Consider the following 27676-nt stretch of genomic DNA (forward strand, 5'->3'; position numbering starts at 1 on the left):
TTAAAAACACAATGCTTTTATATTTTATTCACTGGAATATGATGAATCAAACAGAATTCAGAATTCTGACCAAAAATATTCAGGTAACTGCAATTGCTTAATTAAATACAAAAAAAAATATTGTTTTAAAAAGACCTTAGACTGCCTTTACATCTGGAACATGTAAAATTTTACCAGCAATACGTTTTTTTCAATCCCCTCAAGCAAGAATTCCCAGCCTACACAGAAAGGTAACATTGTCTTTTTCTACTCATATATGACTTAGATCACACCCCAGTATATAAGGACAAAAAATAAATGTATAATAAAAAGATTGGATAAATCAGGAGAGGCTTTTTGGTCTTGAATTCTTCACCCACTAACAATGAAGCAGCACTGTAGGCAGCCCAAAACACACCAAAGAGCTTTAAAAAAACAAACAAAAAAGACAAAAGGCAGCATATTAGCAAGTTAATTAACATTTTGGGTATCATAAAAATAACATTTACAGTATTTTTTTAAAACAACCCTAACAACCAATTGTAGAAGCAGTAACACTTATTGAGAATGTTTAAAACTTGTTAGGAATATTCATCCTTGCTCTGCTCCCTGACTTCTGCAAATGAAGTCTTTTGTTATCAAACTTGTCTAATCATAGGAATCACCTTGGGTGCCTATTAAAAAACAGAATCCTGGGATTCATTCTAGTTCTCCTGAATCAGAATCTTTAAAGGGAAGAAGGGTCTAATTATCAGACTTTTTAACAAGTGTCCCTGGTGACTTAAGATACGGCAACTTTCAGAAAAACTATTATAGGGATAGGCAGCTGAAAGATATTTGTTTCCTGAAAGAAAACTAATTGATCTTCACAAAATAGAAATTTTTCCTTTTTTTCCCCCAAGAAGTAGAAAAACATATTAAGTGAAAATTTTACACAACATTTATTAAGTATCAAATCATTTTCCCAGGACAAGGTAGAAGAATATAGTGTTACATGGAAAGGAGGAAAACCATAACATTTTGGTTGAGTTTTCTTTTTTTTTTATTGTTTGAAAATTTTTCATAATAAAAAAATTTTTTTTGCTTTTTTTAAAAATTGAAGTATAGTTGATGTCCTAATGTATAGCACAGGGAACTATATTCAATATCCCATGGTAAACCATAATGGAAGAGAGTTTTCTGATTATGCACGTGCTTAATTTTAAATTATTTCAACTAGAAATTTATATAATACTTATCAATATAGTCACTGAAGGCATTTTACAGAATAAAATGAAAGGAAGAACTATAACGGTAGAAATCAGGGAAACTATGACAGAAACAGACCTGGCACAGACCAGGGTTTCTCAACCATGCACTAATCAAAATAGTTGTGGGAAGTTGTCCTGTGCACTGTAGGATGTTTAGCAGTATCCCTGGCTTCTAGTCACTATATACTAGTGCCATCCCAGCCCTCCCCATTTGTGATACCCAAAAATGTCTCCAGACATTGCCAAATGTCCTAGGGGGGCAAAATCGCCATCAGTTGAGAACCACTGGTACAGAGGTAAAAAATAAATACTGGCAGACTGACTGAAAATGTATTTGAGATGGTCCGATTTTATATTGTGCTTTTTAAACTAAAAACATACAAAAAAACCTGCAAGATATTTTAAACCTACAAAAAGGTATAGGGAAATAAATGAAGTAAAATTATAATCAAATTGCATTTGTATGGCATGATTAAATTTTTTTGTAAATAAATGGTTAAAGATTGGTAAGAGTTACAGAGATTTAATGTTAAAAAATGAGTGCTTGTAGATTAAACTGTATTCTAATGCTAGAGTTAAGTGATGCGAGTTTTGCAACATTATTTCTCAGCAAACTTTGGACTAAAACAAGAAACATGTAAAACAGATTGCTACACACAGAAGATTAAGTGATTAGGGAAAGAAATGTGGGGAAGAAAATCTAAAGTTTAAAAAGAATTGTATCCTAAACTTTTAATGATATAAAAAAGATTCTTCCGCTTTATAATAAAACATTCACATGTTGCATAAAGAACATTAAGACCAATTTTCAGTTGAACTCAATGACTAAAAATAACCAGAGGACAGTTTTAGCAATTTGGGCAGTAGTCTCAGAAGCATTCAAACATGCTTTAACCCAAGTAAAACAACACACAAGCAGTGATCCTGAATGATTCAGTAAAGTGGTATGTTCACTAAGGCTAGATAATTAAATGCCAGCATGGGGCTAGCTCTTGTACTGTAAGATTTTTAAACTAAGTGCTAATAATGACAATTAAAAAAATATTTAGGATTAGAGGAAAGAAAGCTCTTCTCCTTGGTCTCTAAAGTGTTCAAACAGTTCAAACATACAGAGATGTTCTCAAAATATTCGATTAACATTTATAATAATAACAGCTACCACTTTGCCTACTCTGTTAAGCACTATACTAGACATTATTTATACTTTAAAATCCGTAACAAACCCTAAAAAGTAGTTAAGACTCCCAATTTGCACAGGAGGGTACTAAAAGATATCTCCCCAAGGCAAACAGCAAGTAAGTGGCAGAACCAGAATCTGAATTCAGAACTGACTGGTTCCAAAATCCAACTCTTCTCAATACCCAAGGCTTATATAATGTCAGTATTAGCCTGTAGTTACTCAATTCTAAAAGGAATAATTTTATATTGGAATCAGTAATAAACTTTAAGTAAAACCAAAACTCATAAAAGTTACTCTACTTAAAAATTTAAGTCGAAGTTCTATTTTCCATAAAGAAAAAAAATTATATTCACTATGTTATATACATACATGTGTTAGAGTGGTCATTTATTTCCAAAAGTTGTTCAAAATTAATAAATGCCAAAATTTAAGTTCAATCACTACTCATTAATATTTAATATTATCAGTAAATGTTTAAAGTGGGTACATATGTTAATATAAGCTTAACACAGCACAAAGAAGTCCTGATCTCTGCAACACAGAAAAGCCAATTTATTAGAACCATATATATCATATTTGGTAAAGAACTTACTATTCAAATATGAGTGACAATTATTAAATAAATGTCCAGTCCCAGTGGAATATTATTTTATTTATTTTTAGCGAGGTTTTTTTTTTATTGGAGTATAATTGCTTTACAATGTTGTGTTAGTTTCTGCTGTACAATGAAGTGAATCAGCTATATGTATACCTATATCCCCTCCCTCTTGGACTTCCCTCCCACCCCCCTTCCCAATCCCACCCATCTACGTCATCACAGAGCATCAAGCTAAGCTTCCTGTGCTTTATAGAATATTCCCGCTATCTATTTTACGCATGGTAGTGTACATATGTCAATCCTAATCCCCCAATTTGTCCCACCATCCCCTTCCACACCTGTATCCACATGTCCATTTTCTACATCTACGTCTCTATTCCTGCCCTGCAAATAGGTTCATCTGTACCATTTTACTAGATTCCACATATATGCGTTAATATATGATATTTTTTTCCTCTTTCTGGCTTACTCCACTCTGTATGACAGACTCTAGGTCCATCCAGATCTCTACAAATGACCCAATTTCGTTCCTTTTTTATGGCTGAGTAATATTCCATTGTACATATGTACCACATCTTTATCCATTCATCTGTCGTTGGACATTTAGGTTGTTTCCATGTTCTGGCTACTGTAAATAGTGCTGCAATGAACATTGGGGTACAGGTGTCCTTTTGAGCCAGTGGAATTTTAAATAAATACCTCCCACAAAATCTAAGTCAGATGAACTAGAAGAAAATTTTAACATTAAATTAAAAAATTCTCTGAGTGTAATACCCCAAGGTCTGATTTGCTCTTTGTTCTTTATTCTGCCATAGACATACATTATAATTTATGGCAATTAAAAGGGGAAAATAAAAGAAATACAACTGGTATAATTAGTGAGTAAGGTCCCTGTTCCAAAACACTACGAACTGTTTGATAAACAGTTATAGATTACAAGATTCTTAGCCAGAGAACTAGTACAGTCAGCTCTTATTACCTGTGGGTTCTGCATCCACGGATTCAACCAACTGTGGATCGAAAATATTTGGGGGGAAGAAAAAATACCAGAAAGTTCCAGAAAGCCAAACTTGAATTTGCTGCACTACAGACAACTATTTATATAGCATTTACATTGTATTAGGTATTGTAAGTAATCTAGAGATGATTTAAAGTAGATGGAAGGATATGCACAGATTACATGTAAATACTACACCATTTTGTACAGGGAACTTAAGCATCTGCAGATTTTCTTGTCTGCGGGGGGGTCCTAGAACGAATCTCCCATGGATACGGAGGGACAACTGTATACTTTTTTTTTTTTACTGGGAAACAGTAAACTACTTTTTATAACACACTACTTACTTTTATAAGTGTAGACACCACTTCAAATGATCCAACCACCAAAAGTATAGGGGCTATTACAATGAGAGGAAGTAATGAATATCCTATAACTCCAAGAACTTGGCCATATGCAACCTGTGAATTTTCAAAATGTTAAATAAACATCACAGAAATCAAGATACTTATTTTAACCACTATTAAACATCATATATACTTTGTTGTACTTACATAAAGGTGAGAATTAAGAAAAAAGTATCATACCCATTATATTTCAAATTATCATATAGTCTCATATTCGTGGACAAGGTCAACAACCCACCGTGATTATCAATTCTGATAATACCCAAATCTACATTTCCTGCCCTCTCTCTTTTGAGCTTCAGACTTATACATCCAATTACCTTGAGTATATCTCTTAGTCACTATTTCCGTTGTTGTAGAAGGATTATTTAAAGGAACCACACCATCTTATTTTGATGAAAAATTCAAGTCTAGAGAAGCTAGATGTGACAAATGCAGACTAGAAGGGAAGGGAGAGAAGGTAGGAGGACTGAAGAGAGAAATATTTTTTAGTGGCTACTGTGTGCCACACTCCGTGATAGAGCTTCACATATTGTGAAGATCAAAGGCACTAACAACCCTATGTGGTATTACTGTCCCCATTATGAAGAAAGTGATTCCAGAGAGATAAAGAGCTTTGTTCAGGAAAGCAAAGCTAGTTGGTAAGAGTTCAAATTAAGATCTAGGTCTTTTAACTTCTCTATCAACAGTCCTAAATTACCAAAACATTTAGTGACACCTTTTTTCACCTAAAAATTATATGAGGTTTTGTCTAGAATGTAAGAAATAATATGCAAACAAATGTCGCTGTTAGAATTATTTTAAATTTTCATAAGCAGAGTGATAAAATTACATAGATAAATGTTATTCTACATTTATTCAAGAGTTTTAAGTTAAGATGATGGATTGAGTGCATATATCTAATACCATTCCTTCCTGAAACTCCATTAAAAGGGAAGGAAAAAAGGAAACTCCTTTTTATAAGAAGCATAAACAGGAGATTAGAAGACAGGACAAGAGCAACTTAATTTTGGAAACTGGAAAGCAGAAGAACAAGAGCTTGGTGGAGACCTTTCCACCAAGTATGAGAAAAAGGCTCAAGAGTTCTGCATTTAGCATTCAGTGTTCATAGAGCAAGCCTGATATGAGTCAGCACCCACATGATATAGTTAACTCTGCCTGGCATCCCTTGTGCTTTACCCTCTTCACAGAGAGTTGAATTCCAGAGTGCTGGAATTCCTAGGTTTATAGTAATTCATAAAGTCTAATTTAATGGAGCAGTGATTCTCAAGGTGTGACCCATGGACCTCTGGGGGTCCCAGAGACTCTTCTTAAAGACTGGAACGTCAAAACTATTTTTTGTAATAGGGGACTTCCCTGGCGGTCCAGTGGTTAAGACTCCACGCTTCCACTGCATGGGGCACAGGTTCAATCCCTGGTCGGGGAACTAAGATCCCACATGCCACAAGGCACAGAAAAAAAATAAAATAAATAAAACTTAAAAAAAAAAACCCAGGGCTTCCCTGGTGGTGCAGTGGTTGAGAGTCCGCCTGCCAATGCAGGGGACACGGGTTCGTGCCCCGGTCTCAGAAGATGCCACATGCCGTGTAGCGGCTGGGCCCGTGAGCCATGGCCGCTGAGCCTGCGCGTCCGGAGCCCGTGCTCCGCAACGGGAGAGGCCACAACAGTGAGAGGCCCGCGTTCCGCAAAAAAAAAAAAAAAAAAAAAAACCCACAAAACTGTTTTTTATAATAGTAATAAAATATTATTTGCCTTTTTAATTGGGTTGATATTGGTACTAATAGAACAAAAGCAATGGGTAAAACATGCTGCTTTAGCACAAATAAGGTGGCATGAAACATACTAGTAGTTACTGTGTTCTTTACTACCCCACACTCACAGGAAAAGAAGAAAAAAAGCCAGTTTCACTTAAGAATGTCCTTAATGAAGCAGTTAAAATGATTAATTTTATTAAGCCTCAACCTTTGAATATGTCTTTTTAATATTCTGTGTAACAAAATGAGAAGTACACAGAAAGCATTTCTTCTGTATCTTGATTCAATGGTTATCCCAAGGAAGAGCATTTGTACAACTGTGTGAGTGAAGAGTTGAATTAGATGCTTTATCCATAGAATACCACTTTTACTTGAAAGAACAACTGAAAGACAAACTATGATTATTCAGAGTTAGGTACTGACAGGCAACATGAATGAAAATGAATGAAGTGAGCCTCTTATTTCAAGGAAAACTGACAGTATTTCTTCCAAATTACAAAATTTCTCTCAAGCAAAAAGTAGAATTTTGGAAAACTTGTATCCAACACTCTTATCTTGATAGTTTTCCAATACAGATTTTTCTGATGAAATAGGTGGTGATATTAATGAATGTGATTTTCTGACATTGTACAATAAAACGAGTCAACATTTGGAAGATCTACAAAGCTCAGGGAACTAGTGTTTTCTTAGTAGATCGTGCATGGGTAAAAAGATCCATCCAAAGTGAATTTCAATGATACAGTGTATAAAAAGTTCACTGATATGGTTTGAGATTCCTCACTACAACGAACCTTTAAGAAAATATTACTTGTTGAGTGTTGATGTAGTATCAGAGTAGAATAATCATAATCATCCAAAACATGTATTAAAATACTCTTCCTTTTAAAATTATATACCTGTGTGAGGCCTTATTTTTTACTTTAACCAAAATATAGCGTAACAATTGAATGCAGAAAGCAGATATTAGAATACAATTTCCACTAACCCAGACATTGAAGCTACTTGCAAATATGTAAAACAATACCTTTTTCTCACTTTGTTTTGAAAAATAGTTTTCATTAAAATGTATTTTTTATGTCAAAATGTATTTGGTTTACTTTTAGTTTTAAATGAATAAATATATATTTAAAATATTTATTTTAATTTCTAACATGGTAAACATCAATAAATACAACCTACAGAAAGAAATCTCTTTGGGGACCTGAGATCAAAAAGTTTGAGAACTGCTGTAACAGAGAATAAATTGCATGTTTCCCTAAAAAGCTATACATTATTTATGAGTGAAATTGGATTTTCTTTCCTCTTTATTTCTCATAACATTTATACTAATATTTACATCACCTTAAAAGAAGTAGCATAACTTAAAAGCAATTCTGGGACAAAAAGCAGTTACAATGAACATAGCTACTGATACTACCTGCAGTATCAAAAATAAAGCTTACCATAAAAAACAAAGGCTATTTTCAAAATTAACCACTTACTTCTCCACCAAGAACTCTGGCCAGTAAGAAAATTGTTAATGAACCAAATATCCAAATGGTTATAATCCATGAGACCACCTTAAGAGAAAAAAAATTCATGCAGTTAATATCTGTGTACCAAATAAGCTGATAATTTCCCACGAACTCAATCCTCTACCATATATTTTGGTATACCCAACTTCAGGTCATAGAGAGTTTGGGTTCCCAGGTAAAACTTAATAAGAATATAAATGTGTAATGTAATTTTACATCCAAACTGAAAATTTAGCAATGATCAATTGCCTAAGGAAACCTTAGTATTTTATGATATATAATAAAAGAACTGCAAAGAAAGACCAAACTGTTGACTCCCAACCCCTACTTTATAGCATTTTGGAAGGTAAATTCATCTGTGAAACAAGTTACCAGTCTTCTCAAGAGGTCTCTAAAATTTACATTAATTACACATTTATCCAAGTAACAGAATGTGGACGATACTTCACACAATTTTAACTCCTGAGACTTGACATAGTAATGATATATGCATATATTTCCAAGTTCTGTCTGCTTGGGGGGGTCTAGAAATAATGACACCCAGTAGCAACATAAGCACACTTATTGCCCAGATCCTGGTTTCTAAATATTCCCCAAAAGGCACTAGGACTCCCTAGAAAAATGACTGATTCTGGGCTGGGACAGGGACAATAAAAGGTGAGCCCAGAACACTCTGTGGAGTCAGAAAGAAAGGAAGTACTCAAAAAAGATGGGGATATGGCAAAAGGATACAGAAGCTAACCTGAAGGCGCTCCCAATGGCTAAAACTGCAACAATCTGAGCAATAAAATAAATGACAGTATTGTATTATAGTCCAGAAAATAAAATAAATATCCATGAGTCCATACTGACAAAAATAAATGAATGATTAAGTAATGACAAAGAAGCATTCTATGGAGATAAGAATCTTCTGTTTTTAGCCTTAGAACACTTTGTTCAAATGAAAGATTGTATAAAATAGATAAAATTCATATAGAGATGTTCTACATGAAGGGTTGGTGGTGGGTAGGAGAACAGACCCCCATTCAACTTCTTCAATGGTCCTTATACTTGCAACAGAATACTTGATATGAACTACTGATCCAAGGTAAATACTAATAGGACCAGTATTATATAATGTTAAGGGTCTTGCTATGGAGAGAACACTCTGGATTCTCTGGTGAGCACTAAATGTAATCACAACTGTCCTTTAAAAAAGGAGGCAGAGGGATATTTGACTACAGTAGAGAAGGCAATGTGACAAATGGAAACAGATTGCAGTGATGCAGCCAGAAGTCAAGGAATGTTGGCAGCCTCCAGACATGGGAAGAGGCAAGCAACAGACTGTCCTGGAGCCTCCAGAAGAACCAGCCCTGCTGACATTTTGATTTTAGCCCTTTAAGACTCAATTTGGGTTTCTGACTTTCAGAACTGTCAAAGAATAAATCTGCATTGTTTTAAGCCACTAAACTTGTGGAAATATGTTATAGTACAAAAGGAAACTAATTCATTTCCAAATCACTCTGTGGTAAAGAGTTATTTTTTACTCCCCTAAAGCCTTAAACTAGGGATGAGGGAATGATATGCATGTGCCATATTTTGATGATAGAGATAAAGCCTCTGAGAATAGGACAAAGTATTATATAAAAACAAAAACGGATGGAATTCTTGTCATCATTTATTAAGAAGCTTACTTTAAAAAACAGAACTAAAAATGAATAAAAGATAAGAACATGAGTATTGTGTTTCAAACTCTTTATCCTTGGGAGAAATCAGAAAGGGTATGGGCAGCTGGGAGCAGTCCCAACCATTTTACCCACTTGCCATACAAATACTAATACTTTTTATGAGAATGATGATGTAGAAGAGTTTGGAAATCATTAATCCAAGGCACTCCCCACTTATTTAATTAAGAACAGCTTGTAGGGATAAACAAGTGAGAAATAATGGGTAAAGCTAAAGCATTTCTCAAACATGAAGTATTACAGTTAATATTTGGCTATTTTCAATTTTAAAACTCTTAAACTATTTAGAATTTGTGAAAAGTAAGATATACTTACCCTAAACTGTCCATATAATGATATCATGGAAAAGAAAAGAACAACAGCCAGAGGACCCCAAAAGTCAGGATTGTCTCTCACCACTTGCCTATTAAAACCAAGTGATGGCATTGGCATCAAAACACATCGAATTTTGTAGTAAATATCCTTTAGGTCGATATCCAATTCTTCCCTATAATTTTAAAATAAGAATTCTTAAAAAGCACACACTTCTGAATACTGAGACAGTTGCAGCAGAATTTAAGAAAAGTTTAAATATAACATTACAGTCACCACAGATCAACAAAACATTTGCATTTGAAGTACCACATTTCACTGGTTCCATGATGAACATTTTTATCATTTCAACATCTCTAAAGTTGGGATGCATCTCACAATAGCTGGTGTCTTACAACTGCTGTCAGTCTGGAGTGAAGCCAAGTGCTTCCAAGATCTGCCTTTCCTTTTGCCAGTCTCCTGGAGGCACTATCAACTTGGGACTTTAAATAAAATTCTCTGCTTGAGACTTTTTGGGACCGTACTGATAAATCAGACTGCAATCCTATATTCTCACAGACACTTTTTCTTCCAACACCCCACCCAGTGCCAAACAGACAAGCAAACTTCCTTGCTGTCTCTCTTTGTATGGTAGGTTATTTCTCATTTATCCTTACACTAAGGAGATAAGATAGCCCTTTGATGTCCTAGCTTTATGCTGTCTTAGGTACTTTTTCTGTTTTATCAATAAACGTGAAATAACTGCATCTTATAATCCATACCATCTTAGATTTGATGAAGTTCGGTATATTAACAGTTAAGAAACAGGATGTTTTAGCACTTGATCTACCAATAATTACTACAGAGAATAACTTGGTAATACCTTGATTTTACAAAGCTATAGGTTCTTCTTTCCAAAATTGTTAAATTCTTCACCTTTTTTCCCCAAGTGATACATAATCACTTAAAAATTTTCAAGTACTATGAAGAAAGTGAAAGTATCCCTATAGTCCTCCCAGTGGTAGCTCTAGAATTTCTATATAGGAGAGAGTTTGGAGGGGTAATCTTTTTGGAAATCTTAAACTGAACTTCCACAGCACGCACCCAAGCACCTTGCTTTTTTACTTACATTGTATGTTCACTTCAGATATCTATAGACCCAGGTAAGTCCTAACAGTTTGTAGTATATTTGTGTGTGATATAGGATTATGATTCTTTTAACTTTTGCCATTCAGTAGGTTAAAAATATTCTCTCATTATTTCAGTTTTACTAGTTACAGTTGACCTGGAACAACGTTGGGGTTATGGGTACCACCCTCAAAGATTCACATATAATTTTGACTCCCCCAAAACTTAACTAAAAGCCTACTGTTGACCAGAAGCCTTCCCAATCACATAAACAGTTGATTAACATATATTTTATATGTTACATGTACATCTACATATACTTTCTGCATTCATGACATACCTTTTTCTTAATTTTTTCGATACTTCTAGGCTGCATGGTTCGTCTGCGAGTTTTTTCACATTGTTGCAAACTCAAAAAAATTCCCAATGTATGTATTAAAAATAATCTATGTACAAGTAGACCTACACAGTTCAAACCTGTGTTGTTCAAGGGTCAACTATAACAGTAAAACTGAAAATAGCTAAAACTTTTGACCAAAAAGGTTAAGATTTTCTATACCTGTCTTAAACAATACGAAAAAATACAATCATCCCACAGACTAGCTCTAAAAAACCAAAAAATACATATTATTTTTACATACAAGAGTGGCTTGTTATCTTCAGGGTCATCATCTTCAACTTCCAAAAGCCAGCCATATCCTCTTTGTCTCAGAAATGTAGTAGCTGTAGACTCTTTGATAAAATCTCCACCAAGGTTTAACTTGACATCTGGGGATGCTATTGAACCACTGAGATCTAAGGAGAAAAGAGGACAAAACTATAAACCAAGGTAAAATGTGTGAATCCTAACCAACACGAGCATATATCCAATTAAATAATTATCACTTGAAGATCTCTACATATGAACATCTGCTACTGTATACAATCTTTGTATTTTATAGTTGACAGTGATAAAAACAAGACAGCAGGCCCAAAATGGAGTCACTTATGCTAAGTATCATGTCACCAAACCAAGACTTAATTACAGTTTTGGCCTCTCCCAGAAACAGAACCTTAAACTAGTGAATCAGGAATCACCTGGTCAGCACTAGTGAAGTAATGTGCCTGAAAGTCCCCTGCAATCTCCTAAAGGAAAGTGACCTTGCCATAACTAATCCACTTTTAGCTAGTATAACTTCCTTGTCCCACTTCCTTCTGCCTAAAGTCTTTCGTTTTGTACAGCTCCTCAGAGCTCCTTTCTACCTGCAAATTGGAATGCTGCCCATTTCATGTATCACTGAATAAGCCAATAAAATCTTTAAAAGTTACTCAGTTGAATTTTTTTTCAGTAATGATATCTAAAAACCACTTTTTACTTTTACAACAAGAAAACGAAAACAAGAGAGGTGAATTCACATGAAAGGTTTCACATCTAACTAGCTAGCCTTGTACCAGAATCTAGACTTAAAACTGTAACTTTAAAATTTAAATGGAAGATATATACAAAATATATTACAGGATATCACTTTTTTTTGTTTGTTTGGTTGGGTTTGGTTTGGTTTTGGCTGCACTGCGAGGCTTGCGGGATCTTAGTTCCCCGACCAGGGACTGAACCCAGGCCCGGCAGCAAAAGCACGGAGTCCTAACCACTGGACCCCCAGGAACTCCCAACAGGATATCATCTCGGAGTCCCTTCATTATTATGTACATTATGTGCTTCAGAACAAAGTGATGTATAAATTCTCTTTAAAGGCATTACATATTTATATATACAAACCATTAGACATAATTATTTGCTAAAGGAAAACCGCAGATAACTTCCCTTACTTTTTCATATATTTATTCATACAGTATTTCTTTTAAAACTAAATATCTATGCTAAGTGCCTCATATATTAATGCTTAGTTTTGGATAAATCTGACCAGTAAGAGTTTCCTACTATTTCAGCTAACTTTTTTCTTTATATAATTACATCATTTATCTTTAGTTTTGGCAAAATAAAGGTTGTTGGGTTTTTTTAGGTCAATTCTAAAAAGCAGTGAAGGGCTTCCCTGGTGGTGCAGTGGTTAAGAATCTGCCTGCCAATGCAGGGGACACGGGTTCGAGTCCTGGTCCAGGAAGATCCCACATGCTGCGGAGCAACTAAGCCCGTGCGCCACAACTACTGAGCCTGAGCTCTAGAGCCCGTGCACCACAACTACTGAGCCCGCATGCCACAACTACTGAAGCCCGCATGCCTAGAGCCCATGCTCTGCAACAAGAGAAGGCACCACAATAAGAAGCCTGCACACCACAACAAAGAGTAGCCCCCGCTTGCCGCAACTAGAGAAAGCCCGCGTGCAGCAACGAAGACCCAACGCAGCCAAAAATAAATAAATAAATAAATAAATTTACATAGATTAAAAAAAAAAGTAGTGAAGAGACTCTGTTATCTACGTTACAAAATAAATTCCACTCACAGTCTGTACCAGTGCCTTAGAGGTTACAGATAATCACAGTAGTACATATGTCAAAATTTCTGGTCAAAAAAAAATTGGGACTAGTAAAGGACTTGCTTGAGGTCATACAGGAATTAATAAAAAAACACATTTGTAGGACCAGACAACATGCACTAGTAAACAACCATCAATGTTGTTAACTAGAAGTCAAAAGACTGGAGTGATACTTTAGAAAACAATTTCGGCAACAGCAAGCCAGAACACTCAACACAGACTCTCCTTTCCTGGAGATCCTATACAGTAGAACGAAGAGCTTAATTTGCACATTACCCTAAATTCTAGGTTAGCTTTTGAGAACTGCCATTAAAAAATTCTGGCTTAAACTTCAATCAGTGAGTGGATCAATTATGAGTCACATAACGATCTGGTTCTGACAACTCCTGCAATTAATTATAATAAAGTTTGCATTCTGAAGCTAAGTCCTAGCTAAGCTACTAATTAATACAGCAAATCATTAATGCCTTCTGGTCTCCAGTTTCCTATTCAAAGTTCTTTCCAGGTTTAACATTACATGATTCTAAAAAGCTTTTATAGTTTAGTTAATTCATCTAGAGATAAAATGCAAGTACTTTTGAATTCACTGTCCTTCCCTACTTAAAGCTTAAAAATAGTCCCTATAGATGCTAATTGCCATAGAATCTTGTGATTAAAATATTCTCTCAAAATTACTTTCTGCTTCTTTGTCATACTCTAAGTTGAAAATGAAAGAGTTGAAACTTAACTAAAATTCTACTTCCAACAGGTACAAAGAGTGCCTTTCTTGATTTAACAAGAGGAAAACTTAGATCAGGAAGTCATTAGTAGAGCAGTGACATTAAAGGTTTTGGAATTATAAGGCAGGAAAGGACCTTAACAACTGTTTCCTGGCCTCTAGAAAAGACTGCTGTTAAAGTCCTTAATCTAAACCAAAAAAGGATATATAAATTATAGTGCTAAGGAGTGCTGTGAGAAAGAATTGTATATGTTTAGGAGTTTTTCATAGCAGGGATGCAGAACCTCAAAAAGACACCTTTAGCTTATAATTTTGTAGTGTTTTCCATTCTATGCAAAGAAGGAAAATATCATGGACATATGGTAGGCGAATGCTAGAAACAGCAGTCTGACAAACCATCCAGTTCCCCCAAGACACAATTACATGTGTTAAAAATAAAGCAACTGGGCTTCCCTGGTGGCGCAGTGGTTGAGAGTCCGCCTGCCCATGCAGGGGACGCGGGTTCGTGCCCCGGTCCGGGAGGATCCCACGTGCTGCGGAACGGCTGCGCCCGTGAGCCATGGCCACTGGGCCTGTGCGTCCGGAGCCTGTGCTCCGCAAAGCGAGAGGCCGCAGCAGTGAGAGGCCCGTGTACCGCAAAAAAAATAAAATAAATAAAGCAACAGAAGGGCTTCCCTGGTGAGCCATGGCCGCTGAGCCTGCGCGTCCGGAGCTTGTGTTCCACAACGGGAGAGGCCACAACAGTGAGAGGCCCGCGTACAGCCAAAAAAAAAAAAGCAACAGAAAAGTAAAAAAACTCAGTAGTTAGCCTAACATGTGATCAAGCTAACAGGTAAAAAATAATGTCGGAAAACAATGAAAAATATTAAAAAAAAAATAAAGGGGGGGGGGGTGGTCACTCCAGGAGCACAGCTGTCTTACATTAAACCACGGTAAGAACCAGCTTGCTTGATCGTCAACTCTAGGACAGGTGTCCAGAATTATAAAACACTGATCTTAAATTAATCCTTTCTTACTACACTATAATATTCTTGTCATTTTCTAAGTAAAAAATAACATAAAGATAATAATAAATGTAAATGGTTTTAAGAGGAAATAATCTTTGAAAGAAATCTTAAAAATGTTTCCACTACTGTTTGGGTTCAGAGAGAGGAAAGAATATCAGTAAGTTTCAAGTTTTATTAAAAGCCACCTGGAAAAACTGCAGAACAAAACTTAACAGTAATCTTCCCTCCCTTTCAACTCAAGTGTATTACTGGGTGAGGGATCTTTTCTCTGAATCTTCTCCTCAGCCTGAGAACTTCACTTTGAAGAATTCAGTCAGTGTAGTATGAGAGTATACTCAGGGTGAGATTTACTGATCTGCCCCTACAAAAGTTGTAGATTTCTATGAAAGAAGAGTAATCTGCAATGAACATGAACATTTTGTTGGTACTTGCCAACTTCTTACATAACATGAATAAGCGTTTTCTTACTTAACAAGCAACCAAGAGCAAGGACAAAAATAATTCCATTTTATCTGAATGAAAATGAAATGAAATCCATGTGTGCTTAAATCTAAACCAGAATTGACTATTGTGCAACAAAATAAAACAAGCACATGTTTCATACTAAAGGGACAAATTCCACTGTTCCATTTTAGTTATAAAAACATTTTAATTTGTATATAGGCCAATGAAAGAGCTCAAGAAACCAACACAAGTATATAATGATTTTATAATTGCTAGACCTATATTGGAGTTGATTATGTTACTCCATGAGAAAAACTTTTAAAGCCTTGTATAAAATTGTGTCCTAGGTTTTATATATATATATATATATACTTTTTGATTTTTTATTTATTTTTGGCGGTGTTGGGTCTTCATTGCTGCGCGCGGAAGCGCCTTCTCTAGTTGCGGTGCACAGGCTTCTCACTGCGGTGGCTTCTCTTGTTGCAGAGCACGGGCTCTAGGCACACGGGCTCAGCAGTTGTGGCTCACGGGCTTAGTTGCTCCGCGGCATGTGGGATCTTCCCAGATCAGGGCTCGAACCTGTGTCCCAGGCATTGGCAGGCGGATTCTTAACCACTGCACCACCAGGGAAGCCCCTAGGTTATATTTTTATTCATATCATTTTGGTTTATGATTTCAGTAGCTTTACTATTCAATATTGCCAGTTAATTTTCATATTGCACATAATATTAATTAAAATCAATTACATCTCCTGAGCCTACCTTTAGAAAAATCAAATCCCATTTTGGCATAAATCAGTTATCTAACAGAAATTTCTTTTATTTGCCTTATGAGTCTTTTAAGTTTTATTTTGAAATAATTATAGATTCACAGGAAGTTGCAGAGAGGTTATATGCACCCTTCACCCTGTTTCCCCCAATGGTACCATACCATCATACGTACTATCAAAACCAGGACACTGACACTGATACAGTTGATAGACCTTATTCAGATTTTACCAGTTTTAAGTGCACTTATTTGTGTGTATGTGTGTATAGTTCTATGCAATTTTACCACACTTATGGATTTGTGTAATGCCTTACAAGTTTAAAATTTATGAAAAGAAATAGATTAATTTTTTTAAAAAATAAATCTTGCTTAACTACCTTGTTTTCTTCCCAAGAAAGGTTGACTAAAAAGTCATTTTCAATTTTCAAACACAGAAGAAAAGCTATTCTTGCACCCATTATATATCATATATTGTACTTCTTGAGCACATTGTATAGAAGATACTTGTGATAATATCTATCTGGATATAATTTTTTAAAAATCAAGTAGGAAACTTTTAAAGAGGAAAAACTAAAGATTCCTCTATCAACACTACTAAATTATATTAGAAGTGACATCTTTCCTGGGGAGGGAGAATGTCACACAAAGTAGGCTAAATGGACACCTTAACAGAGTAACAGAAAATTATTGTTTACTCAAAAAAGCCTATTAACACAAAAATTATTGCATTATTATGTCTATAAATTACTGATCACAATAAAGTATTATGAGTTGTATATACTATCATTTTTATATAGGAGTGTCTTAGTCTGTTTAGGCTTCTATATAACAAAATACCATAGACTGGGTGGCTTATAAACAATAGAAATTTGTTTCTCACAGTTCTGGAGGTTGGAAGTCTAAAGTCAGAGTGTCAGCATGGTCAGGAAAGGGCTCTCTTCTGGCTAGCTGACTTCTCCTTGTGCCCTCACACGGCAGAAACGGGTAGGGAGATCTGTGAAATCTTTTTTATAAGAGCACTAATCCCATTTATGAGGGCCCCATCCTCATGACCTAAGTACCTCCCAAAGGCTCCACTTCCCCACTGGGCATTAGGATTTCAACATATGAATTTTGGGGGACACAAACATTCAGACCATAAAAAGAGGTAAAAACACTGAGGAAGGCTGAGCTCAAAAAGCAATATATTGAGCCCAGTCCTCTTCTGTAGACTTATACAATCAAGTGTCAGTTTAACGTTGTAGTTATTTCAAAAGCATTTAAAACTCAATATTCCAAAACTGAATTCTTGATAGTTAAGGTCTTCCTCCAGTTTCTTATTTCAGTGAATAGTACCACTAATCCCATCCAGCACTGTAAACCAGAAGTTTAATTATCCTTGACAATTTCCTTCATTCACATGCTCCCCACACCATTCAACCACAACTAAATTCTATCGCTTTTACCCCTAAATATTTTTTGAACCTGCCCACTTTTCTCCATTTCTACCACCTGCACCATGCTCGTGCAAACTAACATCTCCTGTCTGTATGACTATAATGGTCTACTAACTCCTCTCCCTAGTCATTCTCTTTCCAATCCATTCTCACCTATAGGCAGAAGAATATTTTTAAAATGCAAATCTTTCACTCTCCCGTTTAAAATCCTTCAGTGGCCTCCCACTACTTTTTCAGCTCAAATCTAACAATCTCTACATGCCCTATCTACTTCTCCAGAACAATTTTCTGCCTCCCTACCCACCGTGACCCTATGTTCTAGCCATATTAAGCCTCTCAGTTCTTTGAATGAACCAGGATCCCTTGTACCTCAGGGACTTTGTACCAGGCTGTCTCCCCTAACTTCAGATAATTAAATGCCACCCATTCTTCAGTTACTAGATATACTTTGTTTTTAATATATAAATTTATTTATTTTATTTATTATTTTTGGCTGCACTGGGTCTTCGTTGCTGCGTGTGGGCTTTCTCTGGTTATAGCGAGCAGGGGCTACTCTTCCTTGTGGTGCAAGGGCTTCTCACTGCGGTGGCTTCTCTTGTTGCTGAGCACGGGCTCTAGGCAAGCAGGCTTCAGTAGTTGTGGCATGCGGGCTCAGTAGTTGTGGTGCACAGGCTTAGCTGCTCTGCGGCATGTGGGATCTTCCTGGACAAGGGCTCGAACCCGTGCCCCTTGCATTGGCAGGCGGACTCTCAACCACTGCACCACCAGGGAAGTCCCCTAGATATACCTATTTAAAGAAATTTTCCATGATCTCCCTGACTAGATTAGGTTCCTTTCATAGTCCCCTGGACTTTTCCTTCATAACATTTATCCTGTTTATAATAATGTATTTGTATGATTATTTGGATAATGTCTGTAAGTTCGCTGATGGGAGGAACTAAGGTGTGTTTGTTGTAGTTTTGTTTTGAACACGTACCTCCAGTACCTATAACAGTGCCTGGCCCATAGTAGGCAACCAATAAATGTGTGCTGGTTGGATGAATTAATTACTATAAGGGCAAATAGCCCCACAGAGCTTATATCAAGAAGAGACATCAGAGGTTTTTAATAAAGTAAATATACAAAATCAGATTTGCATTGTGTAAACATAATCTTAGCTGCACTGTGGAGGGCTGATTTAAGTGGGGGAGAGATTTGAGGAGGGAGTATGGTCAGCAAAAAGTATAGATGAGAAATGGAAAGGACTTGAACTAAGGCAATGTCAGTAGAAAGGGAAGGACAGATTAATTACATAGCTATTCTGGAACTATTCTGAAATAATTTGATGACCAACTGAATATGAGAAAGTGAGAGAGAGACTAGAGACAAGTTTCTGGCCTTTGGCAAAAGGAACTATATCACAAACAATAAGTCATTTTCACTTTAGTACCTTTCTCACTTTCAACATTGGTTAATTAATCCACCAATAAATATTTAAGGATTACTTATTTCTATAATGCCCTGAGAGTGATATAAAGAAGTGAGATACTTCAAGGAGTTCAAAATCCAACTGACAGTATATCCAAGCAATGGAATTTTATTCAGCCAGAAAAGGAATGAGTTACTGATTCATGCTGTAACATGAATGAACCTTGAAAGCATTATGCTGAGTGAAAGAAACCAGTCACAGAAGGTCACATATTGTATCACCCCATTTACATGAAATATCCAGAATAAGCAAGTCGATAGAGACAGAAAGTAGATTAGCGGTTGCCAGGGACTGGAAGGCAGGGAGGGAATAGAGAGTGACTGAAAATGGGTACAGGGTTTCTTTTTGGAGTGCTGAATATGATACAAAACCCTACTAGCACTGTAAAACACACTCTTGTGTAGGTAAATGACAATGCCTATTGCCAACAGATCATAGGTGCCATAGGAGTAAAGAGACCTAAGCTATCAAAGAGGTGGTCAGGAAGGCTATGTGGAAGTAGAACTGGAATCTGGCCATGAGAGATAAGTGGATGAGCAGAGAAGGAATAAGAAATCATTCCAAAGATGGGAGAAAATATCTGCAAATGATGCGACTAACAAGGCCTTAATCTCCAAAATATACAAACAGCTCATGAGGCTCACTATCAAAAAAACAAACAACCCAACTGAAAAATGGGCAGAAGACCTTAATAGACACTTTTCCAAAGAAGACACACAGATGGCCAGTAGGCACATGAAAAGATGCTCAACATCACTAATTATTAGAGAAATGCAAATCAAAACTACAGTGAGGTACCACCTCACACCAGTCAGAATGGCCATCATTAAAAAGTCTACAAATAACAAATGCTGGAGAGAGTGTGGAGAAAAGAGAACCCTCCTACACTGCTGGTGGGTATGTAAGTTGGTGCAGCCACTATGGAACAGTGTGGAGGTTCCTCAGAAAACTAAAAATAGAATTACCATATGATCCAGCAATCCCACTCCTGGGTATATATCCGCACAAAACTGTAATTCAAAAAGATACATGCTGGGACTTCCCTGGCAGTCCAGTGGTTAAGACTTCGCCTTGCAATGCAGAGGGTGCAGGTTCGATCCCTGGTCAAGGAGCTAAGATCCCACATGCCTTGGGGCCAAAAAAACAAAACATAAAACCGAAACAATATTGTAACAAATTCAATAAAGACTTTAAAAATAGTCCACATTAAAAAATCTTAAAAAAAAAAAAAAAGATACATGCACCCCTATGTTCATAGCAGCACTATTCACAACAGCCAAAACATGGAAACAACCTAAATGTCCATGGATAGATGAATGGATAAAGAAGATGAGGTACATATATACAATGGAATACTACTCAGCCATAAAAAAGAATGAAATCATGCCATTTGTAGCAACGTGGATACAACTAGAGATTATCATACTAAGTGAAGTAAGTCAGAAAGAGAAAGACAAATACCATATGATATCACTTATATGTGGAATCTAAAATATGGCACAAATGAACCTATCTACAAAACAGAAACAGACTCTCAGACACAGAGAACAGACTGGTTGCCAAGGGGGAGAGGGGTGAGGGAGAAAAGGACTGGGAGTTTGGGATTAGCAGATGTAAACTATTATATATAGTATGGATAAACAACAATATCCTACTAGCACAGAGAACTGTATTCAATAACCTGTAATAAACCATAATGGAAAAGAATATTAAAAAGAATGTCTACATGTGTATAACTGAGTCACTCTGCTGTACAGCAGAGACTAGCACAACATTATAAATCAACTATTCTTCAATAAAAAAGAAATAAAATTTTTAAAAATAATAAAGAAATCATTCCAAGGAAAAGAAAGGGCAGAGACAAAGGCATGGAAGCCCAAGGCTTATAAAAGGCACAGAGTTCAAAAGTTGTGGAAGATAGGTTGGGGACAAAGTGTTAAGAGAATAAATATCAGGCAAAAAAACCCTAATATTTTTAAACTTGTCTTTATAGGTAAGTGTTTCTTTATGCATGTTCTGTGGAATCTGGATCCTATGAGATGCCCTCTACAAAAAGCTTTTGATATTCACTAAGTTTGGAAAACCCTGCATACTACAACCTCCATTTGGAGTTTCAGAACTAATATTGGCATATTAAAGGCTCTGGGAATTCTGCATTAAGGAAACTGGTTTAACTTAGCTTAACACATTATTTACCCAATTTTTGTCATGCAACCTTTCCCCTTTGGGAAACACTCCTGAAGGTCCTTCTGTAGATGATAGGAAGCAAGTCAAGTTCCAGCAGAATGGTAGGAATTGCTGGATGCTGAGGAAACAGGAAATAAGAGATAGTTTAGCTGTGAAAGTAAGGAAAAAGGGAAGTAGTAGATTTAATTAAAAATTCTGTCAATTAGGAGGGGACCTGTGAGTGATGATCGTGATGGAAGAAACAGAGGAGAAATAAAAAATGCTAGAGAGAAAAACAAAGAAAGGTTCCAAAAGAGGCAAGAAGATATGCGAATAAAAGCACTAGTAGAGGCTTATCCTTGGAAAGGAAGAAAGGTTTCCTTTAAGATTTGGAGGAAAGATGAATGTTTTGATATACATAAAATGATCATTAGAGGGAGAAAAATATGAGGACGGGAAAATGGCTATTGGGTGGCTTAGATCATCTTTCTTGGTTAGTTGTCTCTGTTCACGCCCTTTCCAACCACTTGTTGGACTTCTGTTGAATTAGTGTTGGCTTCAGTTCTAGCAGCACAACACCTTTATCTTCATCAAAAAGTATCATGTAGTCATCGAACATTTATTAAGTTCCTGCTATATACCAGGCTCTGTGCTAGGCAGTGGGTATGATACTGGTAGACAGTAAAACACAGCTTCTAACCCCAAGGGGCTCATGGTCTAAATCAGCATTGTTTTAGGTCTGTGAAGATTGAGAAGTATAAAATACAGGGACTGCTTCGACCAATTATTGCATTTGCATAATTTATAAGTGAATGCTCTTCCCTTTTTTCAACCTGAAGAACTCCTTTTCCTTCAAAATGTACCTCATCTGTCTCTGAAGACTTCCTTGATCCCTTCCTGCAGTTAACCACTTCCACCTTTGAACCTCTTTTTTTTTTCAATTAATTAATTAATTTATTTATTTTTGGCTGCACTGGGTCTTCGTTGCTGTGCGCGGGCTTTCTCCAGTTGTGGCGAGCGGGGGCTACTCTTCACTGTGGTGCACGGGCCTCTCATTGCAGTGGCTTCTCTTGTTGCGGAGCACGGGCTCTAGGTGCGTGGGCTTCAGTAGTTGTGGCACGTGGGCTCAGCAGTTGTGGCTCATGGGCTCTAGAGAGCAGGCTCAGTAGTTGTGGCACACGAGCTTAGTTGCTCCACAGCTTGTGGGATCTTCCCGGACCAGGGCTCAAACCCATGTCCCCTGCGTTGGCAGGCGGATTCTTAACCACTGAGCCACTGGGGAAGTTCCTGAACCTCCTTTTTATAGCATTTATTATGTATGATGAATTCTTTAAAATCCCATTCTTATTAAGCCATTTCTTGGTTAGGGACTTCCTCATATACAGTCCCTTGCATATGGACATACTCCATCCTACATATACAAAACATTACCTATCTTTCAAATTTTGGCAAAATATGACCAATATTAAACTGTCCCTGATCTTCTAGCTACAAAAAATTTCCTCCTCTTTTTGTTGATCTTTCATAATATTCTAAATCAGTGCCTCTCAAGCTTTAATGTGCTTATGAATCACTTAAGGATGATCTTGTCAAAATGTAAATTATGATTAAGGCAGATTCTGCATTACTAGAGCCCAGTAATGCCAATGCTGCTGGTCTGTGGAAATAAAGCAGGCAAAGAACTACTTATTTGTGTGACACAAAATAAAGTCAAAGGACTGTCTTAAAGACGTCTATATTATACTTGATGGTATCATTACTTTTTTTTTTTTTTTGGCTGCGTTTGGTCTTCATTTCTATGTGCGGGCTTTCCCTAGTTGTGGTGAGTAGGGACTACTCTTCGTTGTGGTGCGCGGGCTTCTCATTGCGGTGGTACATTCTTGCATTTATACACATGCATTTCATTACTGCTTTTGGATGTAGTTTTACACCACAGAGCTGAATATAAAGTCTGGATTTCATTATTCATTTATTTATTCATTTACTAGCTTATTCACATAGTCTACGTTCTTTTTTTTTTTTTAGTCTACGTTCTTTTAACTTGTACTCATGGACCTTGCTTTTATACACGTTACCTTAAGTAATTTTCACAATATTCTTATAAGTGTGATTTTCATTTTATGGATGAAAATGTGAGTTTATAGAAGCTATGTAATTTGGCCAATATCACATAGCTTCTGTAAGAGTCAGAACTTTAACTGAAGTCTTCTGGCTCTAAACCAGTAACTTTTTAGTTATACCATCCAAAATGTGCTAGGTTTTATAGTCCCAAGTATCAATGTCATAGGAGATAAAAGAAAGCAGAAATCATTTATTCCTTCAACAAACAATTACTTTGTGATGTTAATATTCTGGGTTCTGTGCTAAGTGCTGGGATATAGAAAAAATTAGGGACATTTCTGTTTCTGAGGAACAGTTAAGCAAAGTTTCAGCAAGAAAGGAGTATTTGAATTCAGCCTTAAGTTTCATCTTGGGGGCTTCCCTGGTGGCACAGTGGTTGAGAGTCCGCCTGCCAATGCAGGGGACACGGGTTCATTCCCCGGTCCGGGAGGATCCCACATGCCGCAGAGTGGCTGGGCCCGTGAGCCATGGCCGCTGAGCCTGCGCGTCCAGAGCCTGTGCTCCGCAACGGGAGAGGGCCACAACAGTGAGAGGCCCGCATACCGCAAAAAAAAAAAAAAAAAAAAAAAAAGTTTCATCTTGGGGTAAGAAGAAGAAAAGCATTCTAAGCATGAGGACCTTGATACACATAGGTTTGGAGACAAACACCAAGGCACATTTTAAAACAAAGGACATGTACAAATTAGTAACGATAAGTATCACTGAGAAAGAGACTTGGACAGAATCTAGAAGCAAGGTATACAATAAAACCTCTACAAGCTAAAAACATCCATGGTTAGATAAACACCGTAAGAGGGGAAAAGCAAGAATTTACGTGACACGCTTAGAAACTAGAGAAGAAACTTGGTGTTGCAGAGTCAAATGTTTATGTTAGAGAACAGTAAAAAAATAACCGTGGCAATTAATAATGAAATTATTAATAATAATGAATTAATAATGAAATCCAAATATTAATAATTAATAATGAAATCCAAAGCAGCAGCAACACTGCTAACAAATACTGAGCACTTAACTCTTCTAGGTGTACTAAGTGCTTTGCATTTGCAAAATGTTTGAGCACTTGGGTATTATTATTCTCATTTTATGTATACGAAAACTGAGGTTAAGAGAGATTAAGTAACCTGCCCAACATCACAAAGATAGTAATTGGTAAAGACAGGATGCAAATCCAGGACTCTATACTTCAGATACACTTTTCAGTTTACAAAAATATATGTCAGACTCATCATGGTTTAGTATAAAGAAATCTTAGGAAACAGAACGCTAGCTCTTAATTCCAGATCCTTCATGTGGAGGTTACTGAACTTCTCTAAGCCTCAGGTTCACTAGACCTAGAGTCTTTCATACAGAGTGAAGTAAGTCAGAAAGAGAAAGACAAATACCGTATGATAACACATATATATGGAATTTAAGAAAAAAAAATGTCATGAACAACCTAGGGGTAAGACAGGAATAAAGACACAGACCTACTGGAGAACGGACTTGAGGATATGGGGAGGGGGAAGGGTGAGCTGTGACAAAGCGAGAGAGAGGCATGGACATATATACACTACCAAACGTAAGGTAGATAGCTAGTGGGAAGCAGCCGCATAGCACAGGGATATAAGCTCCATGCTTTGTGACCGCCTGGAGGGGTGGGATAAGGAGGGTGGGAGGGAGGGAGACGCAAGAGGGAAGAGATATGGGAACATATGTGTATGTATAACTGATTCACTTTGTTATAAAGCAGAAACTAACACACCATTGTAAAGCAATTATACCCCAATAAAGATGTTAAAAAAAAAAACACAGGAATAAAAAAGCTCAGCAGGATTCTTAGAAAGATCAAACAAGCCGTTTGCTTAAAATACTGTAAATTTAAACTGTATAATGTTATAAACTTGAGGGTATTATTATACAAATATCTATCCTTGTCTGTATATCCCTGGATATACAGGGAGTCTATACAATCTTGGAGGCTATACGGAGAAGTCTGAATAAATCTTACGGATTTTACTTATTCCAGGTTTCTTGGTTTAATATATGGAGTCAATGGATTAGCTTGTTATATTATTGTCAGATTTCTTAGGCATATTTAAGAAAGGTAATTCCTGGAGGAAGTGGGGGTATTAGAACTATAAACACAGATATATAAGTCTGAACAAACATCAGGTTGTGATACTCAATTTTTTGTGTATACAGACAATTTTTCCTTAAAGTCTGGAAAACTATGGTTGGTTATTCCTCCCCAAGCACTAGGCTACCAAATGTAGATGAAACAAACTAAAATATTTTGGGTTGCTATATTTCACCAAATTTCCATATTACATTTAAATGTATCAGCTATGTTCTCTATGATAAAAATTGTATTTTGCATTTTAATATAACCAAAACTACAGTACTATTTTTGTTTTTAAACAACGCCATTCAAAAACCAATACGAGGAAAGCAAAACAGAAAAAGGGAAAGCAAGCTATATTAACTGATGCATTACAAAACTCGATTTCTCAGGAAACACACTAGGTCCTTCTCTAGAATGAAATTTCTATAGTTAAGTATAACTTATTTTTCCATATCCAGCACTTAAGTCTGGTCACTGGAAAATTACTGGTATACTGGTATACAAAGTCTAACAAAAGTAGCAGAGAAAGATTTCAGTTACAAAGAGTCTGGTAAAGTACAGAGGAAAACAAATTCTCCCGTGCTGTAGAAAAATCTCTCCAGCACAAATGCTTCCTCAAAACAGTACATAAGGAAATCTGGAAAGCAACTGAAACTTCTTGTAATCCAGCTGGGTGTTCCCAAATATATCTGGGTCTACTTCTCTGAATATTGAGGTCAAACACCATAAAATAGGAGGAAAACTGTAACGTTGGCAAGATACCAGGTTCCATAAAACCCACAAACTCCTCGAGGGAAGTTAGTATTAGCAGCGCCTAATTTAATCTCAGCAAAAAGTTATGTGCTGATAAATAACAAAGCAACAAGCTCTCGTTCCTCGTTCTCATTCTTTGACACCTAGCCCGGCCAATCTAACCATCCCTTTCTGAGCAATGCCAAGTCACTTTAGAAATAAAATCTTGGGGTCCCGTGGGTGCCCTCGAGGTGGGTAAGTTCGCCAGAAAAACCTGCCACCAGACGGTGTAGCGAAAACCAGAAGCTGACTGAGTCACTTGGAAAGTTCCCCACACCCCACCCTCGGCCACTCGGGCCTCTGGGAAGGCCCGGCGGGAGCAGAGGGCTCGAGTCCCCCATGGGTCAGCTTCTTGCCCGTCCCCACCGGGCCACAACCGCCTCGGCCCCAGAAAGACACTGCCGCGTCCGCCCGGCGTCCCCCAGGGCGACTCACGGGGCTCAGTCTCACCTTCCGCGTCTGCTGAGGAGACAAAGGTGAAGTCCCCGTTAGTGGGGGAATACGCAGGGGGAGGGCCCGGCGGCTGCATCTCGCGGCCCCACCGAGCCCGCGGCGGAGGAGGAGGCTGTGGCTGGGCCCAGGCCCCAAGGCGGCCGCGGCACCGACCAGCACGCGCGCCCGACGGCGCGACCCGCGAGCCGAGATATGTAGGCTGGGAACGAGGCCGGAGACGAGCGCAGCTGGCCGGGGGGCTGTCCCTGAGGGTCCCCCACCAAAGTCCTCTCGGTAGCTGCCGCCCAGAAACCACAACGCCGGCGCCCTGACAGGACCATAACAGTGACAGCGTCGCTGCGATTGGCTCTTTGTAATGTACTCGCCCATTGGCTCCCGGAGGAAGGTTCTGATTGGCTCTCCCTGTTGTTGATTCCGGAAGTTTACCCAGGACAGGAAGTTCACTTGTAATTCGTGGAAAGCTTGAGCTTCCAGCTGATTTTTGTTTCCGTTAAGTCTATTCTCTTCTGGCTTTTCTTTATTTCCTCTGCTTTTGTTAACTGGGCGGGTTAAAGAATTTTAGAACAGGGAGTGTTTTTAGAGGTCAGCATTGGTCCGCACCGGTCCACCATCCCAAGATTCCGTTAACCTTAGTCATTAATTAATTGTATAGTATCTTAACTTAAATTATATATCATCTCTGAGACTCAGTTTCCTCATCTGGGAAATGAAGGGGGCTGGATTGGACTAATAAAAAAGAAGATAAACTGTAAATTGCCACCCAAAGACTAGGGCTGTAGTCAAGCCACATTCCTTTATGAGGGAGGTAATTGAGGCCAGAAAAGGTGAAGAAGGAACAGAAGTACCTAAATCTTCTGAATTCTAGTCCAATGCCCTTTTCTTTCTTTCTTTCTTTTTATAAACTTATTT

At 37.2% G+C, this 27676-nt stretch overlaps 1 protein-coding gene across 1 annotated transcript; it reads right to left on the reverse strand.

Annotated features, from left to right (window-relative positions):
• On the reverse strand, positions 1–27085 carry YIPF4 (Yip1 domain family member 4). Its single transcript, XM_027113433.1, has 6 exons — positions 26765–27085; positions 11464–11617; positions 9719–9890; positions 7647–7724; positions 4352–4465; positions 1–404 (listed from the first exon to the last, which is right to left on the reverse strand). The coding sequence occupies exons 1-6, from the start codon at positions 26841–26843 to the stop codon at positions 267–269; spliced, it is 735 nt and encodes a 244-aa protein (XP_026969234.1). The 5' UTR covers positions 26844–27085; the 3' UTR covers positions 1–266.
• Positions 27086–27676: the final 591 nt, after the last annotated feature.

Source organism: Aethalodelphis obliquidens, unplaced genomic scaffold (assembly GCF_003676395.1).
Source record: "Aethalodelphis obliquidens isolate GAN/ISIS:26980383/991018 unplaced genomic scaffold, ASM367639v1 scaffold12, whole genome shotgun sequence".
Lineage (NCBI taxonomy): Eukaryota > Metazoa > Chordata > Mammalia > Artiodactyla > Delphinidae > Aethalodelphis > Aethalodelphis obliquidens.